Raw genomic sequence first — 7,987 nt, 5'->3', positions numbered from 1 at the left:
ACGAACGAAAGGAGCATAAACCTTCGACTGTTGGCGAAGGTATGGCCGTTAAAGGAAAACTCTTACAAAAGGATGGTAAGTTTGACAAGAAGAAGGGCAAAAGCCAATCGAAGTCTTACAGTGGCGAAGCATCTGGAATTCGATGCTATCATTGTAAGAAGGAGGGTCACACAAGAAAGGTGTGCCCTGAACACCTGAAAGATCATGGAGGTAAGGATAATGGCAATGCAGCCATTGTTCAAGATGATTTCGAATCATCTGATGCTCTTGTGGTTTCAAGCAGTGACTCGAGAAGAGAGTGGATTATGGATTCAGGTTGCACTTGGCACATGACTCCAAACAAAGACTTGTTCGAGGAATTATGTGATCAAGATGGTGGATCAGTATTGCTGGGAAACAACAAGGCTTGCAAGATTGCAGGTGTTGGATCTGTGAGGTTCAAACTCCATGATGAGTCAATAAGGTTGTTGACTGAAGTCAGGTATGTTCCTGATTTGAAGAGAAATCTACTTTCTCTTGGTGAATTCGACAAGAAAGGATATGTTTTCCAAGGAGAGAAAAGTATCCTAAGAGTCATGAAGGGTTCGAAGGAAGTTTTGAGAGGCGTGAAGAAACAAGACTTGTATACCCTTGAGGCTGAAGTTGTAAGTGGTTCAACAAATGTTGCATCCACGAAACCTTTGTCGAAGACAGAAATCTGGCACATGAGATTGGGCCATGTCAGTGAAAGGGGTCTGGTCGAATTAGGAAAACAAAATCTGCTTGGTGGAGACAAAGTCGAAAAGCTGAAGTTTGGTGAACCCTGTGTACTTGGAAAATCTTGCAGAGTGAAGTTCAACAAAGGCAAACAAAGAACACATGGATCCCTTGATTACATCCATGCTGATCTTTGGGGGCCTGCAAGGTGTCCATCACATTCAGGAGCAAGGTATTTTCTATCCATAGTAGATGATTATTCCAGAAAATTATGGGTATTCATCCAGAAGACTAAGGATGAAACTTTTGAGAATTTCAAAAGTTGGAAGACTCTGGTTGAAAATCAGACTGGCAGAAAGGTCAAGAGGTTGAGAACCGACAATGGCCTTGAATTTTGCAATGAGACATTCGACAGTTTTTGTGTTGCCTCTAGTATTGCAAGGCATAGAACTACTGCAGGTACTCCACAACAAAATGGTTTGGCTGAAAGGTTTAATCGAACTATTTTGGAGAGATTCAGATGCATGTTGACTAGTGCGGGGTTAACGAAGGTGTTCTGGGCTGAGGCTGTTTCGACAGCAACATATCTGATAAACAGATGTCCTTCGACAGCGTTAGATATGAAGACACCTGAAGAAGTTTGGTCGGGACATCCACCAGATCTCGACAAACTGAGAGTATTTGGCTGCGTAGCCTATGCTCACATTAGGCAAGACAAGGTCGAACCTAGAGCTCTGAAATGCATGTTCATGGGATACCCAGAAGGAGTCAAAGCTTATAGGCTATGGTGCCTAGAGCTAGGTCACAAGAGGTGTATCACCAGTCGAGATGTAGTTTTCAATGAAGCTGAAATGGCTTTTAAGAAAACTGATGATGTTGGTCGAAGTACAGAAACATCTGACGAAGAGCTGGAACAGGTAGAGATTCCTGTTGAGGTGGAGCATGTTGATGCTGAATTGCATATCCATGATGAAGTCGAAGAAGAAGCAGAAGATGCTGAGGAAGTTGAGGAAACTGACGATGACTACCTATTGTCGAGAGATAGGTCGAGAAAAGTCATAAAGGCACCTCAGAGGCTTGGGTATGCGGATCTTATAGCTTATGCCTTAATCTCTGCAAGTGAGGTTCTAGACGAAGAACCTAGAGACTACAAGGAAGTTATGAGGAGTCGAAATAAGACTGAATGGCTGAAGGCCATGGATGATGAGATGAAATCTCTTCATGATAATCATACTTGGGAACTGATCAAGAAACCTGTTGGGGCAAGGTTAGTCAGCTGTAAATGGATTTTCAATGTTAAGGAAGGAATTAAAGGAGTGACGTCGAAAAGATATAAGGCAAGGTTAGTTGTAAGAGGTTTCACTCAGAAAGAAGATGTCGACTTCAATGATGTGTTTTCTCCTGTTGTGAAGCATAGGTCCATTCGAATGTTACTTGCCATGGTAGCACAGTTCGATCTTGAACTGGAACAGATGGATGTGAAGACTGCGTTCTTGTATGGTGATCTAGATGAAACGATCCTGATGAGGCAACCTGAAGGGTATGTCGAAAAGGGGAAGGAAGATTATGTGTGCAAGTTAAAGAGATCTTTGTATGGGCTGAAACAATCTCCTCGACAGTGGAATAGGAGATTCGACAAGTTCATGGCACGCATAAGTTTCATTAGAAGTCAGTTCGACCACTGCGTTTACTTCAGATTTCGACCTGGTAATTCATTTGTTATTTTGTTGCTTTATGTGGATGATATTCTCATAGCAAGCAACAATGTTGAAGATGTGACGAGGGTGAAGGCTGAACTCAATAAGGAGTTCGATATGAAGGATCTGGGAGCTGCTTCCAGAATTCTTGGAATTGACATTCGAAGAGATAGAAAGAAGTCTAAGTTATGTTTATCTCAAGAGGCATACCTACGGAAGATTCTTGAAAAGTTTGGTATGTCGAATTCGAAGCCAGTTGTGAGTTGTGACTCCAACAAACCCTCAATTCAAGCTGAGTATTGATCAGTGTCCCAGTACTGATGTCGAAAGAGCCTATATGAATAGCATCCCATATGCTAATATAGTTGGTTCTTTGATGTATGCTATGGTCTGTACTAGACCCGACATAGCATATGCAGTAAGTCTTGTAAGCAGGTACATGGCGAATCCTGGAAAGGCTCACTGGCAAGCATTGAATTGGATTTTAAGGTACATAAATGGGTCTCTGAAAAGAGTCCTAATTTATGGTGGAGCCTTGGGTGAAGATGGTAAAGCAGCAATTGGAGGATATGTCGACTCTGATTATGCAGGTTGTATGGATTCCAGAAAATCTATTTCTGGATATGTGTTCACTATGTTTGGCACAACAATTAGTTGGAAAGCAACACTTCAGAAGGTTGTTGCTCTATCAACCACTGAAGCGGAGTATATTGCATTAACTGAAGTTGTGAAAGAAGCATTGTGGCTTGAAGGTTTTGCGAAGGAGCTGAAACTTCAAGGTCGAGGTATCACTGTTAAATGTGATAGTCAAAGTGCAATACACCTGTCGAAGAATTCAGCCTATCATGAGCGAACTAAGCATATTGATGTGAGACTATATTTCGTCAGAGGAGCAATCGAGCGTGGAGAAGTCCAAGTGCTGAAGGTTTCGACTGAAGACAATGCTGCTAATATGATCACCAAGACATTACTGAGTTGCAAGTTTTTCCACTGTATGCAGTTGATAAAGCTGCATGAAGAAAGCTAGTTTGTTCCCTTGATGTTGTAGAGTTAGATCCAATGTGGAGATTTGTGAGATATTGGATTGAACTCTAGTATGGTCGAAGGGTAGCTTCTTGGTTCGACAGGGTTAAGCATGAAGTCGAAGGTTGTTCACATGCTTGTGTCGAAGATGCTAGGGTTGTTAGCATGTTAAATTAGGTTTTAGTGTTTAAACCCTAATTTGTTAAGTTAGCTTGTTTATTAAGTTGGCTTGTGTAATGGGCCTTGTGGAAAAAGCCCATTAGTTAGTATGTTAGGTTTTATTATAAATAGCATACTAGTCTCTCATCATTGCTAAGCTGCAAATTCTAATTTGGGTGAGAGGTTATTTGTTATTCTTGTAAACTTGTAATCTTGTTTTAAGAGAAAGTAAAAGAATAGCAGTTATAACCAATCTTGTGTTCCTCTTCTTCCTTGTCCGTTATTCATCCCTTATTTTATACTTTGTCCGTGGCATTGAATTCACAACAGTAAGTTGATGGATGGGATAAAATTCATCCATTTATATACATGGATGAATCTAATCCATCCATCATATTTTAATGATACGATGGATTATTGTTATTATATATTTTAATGGGTACATGAAGTTACTAATCAAAATATTGAATATTAAAGGCAATATTAAATTATTGAACAAAATATTAAATGTATTGAATATTAACGGAAACATGAAGTTACTGATAAAAAATGGAATGTTAACGAGAGCATAAATTTACTGATCAAAATATTGAATATTAACGAGAACACGAAATTATTGATCAAACTATTGAATATTAACGGGAAAACGAAGTTATTAATCAAACTATATTGAATATTAACGGGAACATGAAGTTATTAATCAAAATATTGAATATTAACGAGAACATGAAGTTAGTAATCAAAATATTGAATATTAACGTGAGTATTAAATTACAGAGCAAAGTATATAATATTAACGAGAACATGGAGTTATTGCTAAAAATATTGAATATATAATAACAGAAACATGGCGTTATTAATCAAACTATTGAATATTAACAGGAAAAAATTTAGAATATTAACGGAAACACGAAGTTAGTGATCAAAATAATGAATATTAACGGGAACATGAAGTTATTGATCAAAATATTGAATTTTAACGGGAACATGAAGTTACTGAACAAAATATTGAATATCAACGAGAACACGAAGTTACAGATCAAAATATTTAATATTAACGGGAAACATGAAGTTACTGGTCAAAATATTGAATATTAACGGGAAATGAAGTTTACTGATCAAAATATTGAATATTAACGGGAGCACGGAGTTATTGATTAAAATATTGAATATTAACGGGAGCACAAAGTTAATGATCAAAATTTTGAATATTATCGGAAACATTAAGTTACTGATCCAAATTTTAAAAATTAACGGGAACAAATTTTGAATATTAAAGGGAACATGGAGTTACTGATCAAAATAATAAATGTTGACGGGAACACGAAGTTATTGACAAAATATTGAATATTAACACAGGAACACGAAGTTATTGATAAATTTTTTAATATTAACAGAAACATTAAGTTATTAACGGGAACATGGAGTTACTGATCAAAATAATGAATATTAACAAGAACATGAAGTTACTGATCAAAATATTAAAAATTAACGGGAAGAAATTTGAAATGTTGACGAGAATACGAAGTTACTTATCAAAATAATGAATATTAGCAGGAACATGAAGCTACTAGTCAAAGTATTTTTCTATTAGTTATGTATTTTGAATGAATCATTATTATAAATGGAGTTTGTAGTGGTTTCTCATGGGCCTACAAGAGAGAGCTGATAGTTTGAGATTGGGCTGATAGTTTGTAGTTATAATTGAGCCAAAATATTAATTTTCTCCTTAGCAAGCCAAAAATAACCGATTCTCCTTAGCTGATAGTTTGAGATTGGGCTAATAGTGTGTAGTTTAATCAATTATATTAAATAGTTATCACTAATTGAATTATATAATTTGATTGAATATGTCTTCATTATAATTTGTGAATTTGCGATTTTAAAACTTTTCCTTCATTATAATTTGTCAAATAAAATATTACGTACTATTTTTATAACTTTTTCAATTTTACTCAAAACTTAATCTTTTACTAATATCTTTTATTTTTCTCAATCACAATGCGCGAAAACGACGGGTACCCATGCGAACGCACGGGTAAGACACTAGTTTATAACAAAAATACTCTTTTGATTAGTTAATGCGTTATTCTATTTTAATTAAATATTTCTTTATCAATGGTTAAATTAGTGTATGTATATATATATATAGTAGCACTCATATATTTTTTAGAAAACATAGTGGGGGCAAGTGACCCCATTCCAATGGACCTAGCTCCGTCCCTGTATAAAACTGAAAAAGACACACGTGAAGGAACAATTTTATTCCAATACTACATGTCGACCTCACTACATTGAGTGATGCAATAGTTATATTATTTTTTTGAATGGTGCACTCAATTGAAACTGTTCCCTAACTGTGCATGTATAAATGTCAAGCCAGCTGAGTGTTTCATTTTATATCTGCGAAGGTTTGCTGAAGAAGGAGAAATGAATCACGGTTTTGGAGAAGATCAATTTTTTTGGTCATCTGGAAGCAGGTAATAATATATAAAATAGTTTGGTTGTTTGTTATACAAATCTGTTTGAAATGCATCTGTTGTAATATGTTACATATATTGCAGTTCAGATGACTCATCAGATGATGGTGGTGTTGATGAATACTACTGGGAGAAAACAATTACATCAGGCTACACTGCATGCCGAAATGTTCTTGTAAGTATATACATGTCATTCAATATGCTGCTTTCATGTTTCATTAACACTAACTCAGGTGTTGTAATCATATATTCTGCAGCATTTTCCAATGGAAGTTTGTAGGTTCTGTCGCTTTTTCTCTTCACAGATAGATTTGTGTGATTATGATACAGGACTTATACATGAATGCATCATCCTCAGTGCAACTCGTAATAGTGAAGAGGCGTTGTATATAGGGGAGGGGTGGTACCAATTTGCAAGGATGAAAAGACTTAGGAGAGGTGATCGGTTAGGTTTTACCATTTCGCGGTTTCCGTATAGGTTGTACGTGACATTGTTGAAACGTTGAAGGTGACATGTTTCGTGGTGTAAAATCAAAAAGCTGGAAAACTTAATGTTTATGGGTATCTAAGTATTTATTAATGTGAACTATAGTGTTATGTAGCATTCACAATAGTCGTGTTATATGTAATGCAAATCCACGTTTTGTCGCGGCTGCCAGTGCTGGGTGTTGGTTTTGTTGTCATGATCCTAAATGTGTTTTATGTTCTTAAATATTAGTGATGAATGAGCAATATTTTGTTTTGTGTATTGGAGCATTGATTTTTACTTTGTTGAATAGCATATTAAATTGAGCATTAAGGGATGAACATACATAAAGGTAAATCATCCATTTGTATTTAAATTCTCTTTTACATTAATGCAACTTTTGTTTCTCTACTATTCTAATTTTTTATCTAATATAATTTTCTAATAATCTATTATTGAATGATTTGAAGAAATGTGTATTATGTTTGGATAGAAGTTTTTTATAGAGCATAAATTTTATTTTTATTTCATAATCATCCATCTACTAACAAATTAAGTTAAATATAAAAAATATATCATTTATTCTTCAAATATTCCATCACCTAACAAATTAAGTTAAATATAAAAAATATATCATTTATTCTTCATATATTTTCTTCTACCATCTTTTTATACGAGCGGTATAATCATCCATCACCTAATTAGTATTTATATTTAATGCAGTATCAAATTACTAAATGTTAGAATTAGGGTTTGTATAAATTATATTATTTATACACATAAACTATTTTTTATAAAAAGAATTTTAACACATAAATTTATAACTATAAAAATATAAATACTTTACCTATATTAAGTTTAATATTTAAGTTATAAGTTGGATTTAAAATTTTTATTATTATTATTATTATTATTATTATTATTATTATTATTATTATTATTATTTAAACTTAAATCTGAATAGTAAAAGAGAGATATTTAACTTATATTTTAATATTTATAAATTTTTACATTTAAGTTATATTTTTAATTTTTTTATTCTTTATAAATTATTTGTATAAATTTATTTATATTTATTTTTATATATTTGGACATTATATTATCATTAATATTTTCTTTTATTATTATTATTACCTAAATATTACATCTTTATATATTATTTATATAATTATTATTAATAGTTGTGGATGAATATTATATTATTATTATGATTATTATATTCATTTTTAATGTAGGCTTAAATTAGTAAAAGTTAAAATTAGGGTTTCTAATAAACTCCCTATGTTAAGAGTAAATTTTCAAAATTAAAAAAATATTAAGAACTAAAATTTATACTCAAAATACAAATAAATATTAAACGTTATACAATTATAATAATGACAAAATTAAAATAATAATTATTGCATAAAATTACTATGTATAACTCCTATAATAGATTGTAATTAAAATTGATAAAAGTTAGAATA

General features: G+C 33.3%; 1 protein-coding gene across 1 annotated transcript; it reads left to right on the top strand.

The window, feature by feature from the left end:
- The first annotated feature begins 6,005 nt into the window (after positions 1 to 6,005).
- On the top strand, positions 6,006 to 6,561 carry LOC131633094 (uncharacterized). Its single transcript, XM_058903811.1, has 3 exons — positions 6,006 to 6,055; positions 6,140 to 6,230; positions 6,313 to 6,561. The coding sequence occupies exons 1-3, from the start codon at positions 6,006 to 6,008 to the stop codon at positions 6,559 to 6,561; spliced, it is 390 nt and encodes a 129-aa protein (XP_058759794.1).
- Positions 6,562 to 7,987: the final 1,426 nt, after the last annotated feature.

This window comes from Vicia villosa, unplaced genomic scaffold (genome assembly GCF_029867415.1).
Source record: "Vicia villosa cultivar HV-30 ecotype Madison, WI unplaced genomic scaffold, Vvil1.0 ctg.001069F_1_1, whole genome shotgun sequence".
NCBI classification, from domain to species: Eukaryota; Viridiplantae; Streptophyta; class Magnoliopsida; order Fabales; family Fabaceae; genus Vicia; species Vicia villosa.
Note: the sequence above shows the minus strand (reverse complement) of the source record. Positions and strands in the feature narration are given on the sequence as shown.

Coding starts and splice junctions, on each gene's coding strand:
- LOC131633094 (XM_058903811.1), top strand. CDS start 6,006: ATGAATCACGGTTTTGGAGAAGATCAATTTTTTTGGTCATCTGGAAGC. Junction 6,056..6,139: donor TTTTGGTCATCTGGAAGCAG/GTAATAATATAT, acceptor CATATATTGCAG/TTCAGATGACTCATCAGATG. Junction 6,231..6,312: donor CTGCATGCCGAAATGTTCTT/GTAAGTATATAC, acceptor TATATTCTGCAG/CATTTTCCAATGGAAGTTTG.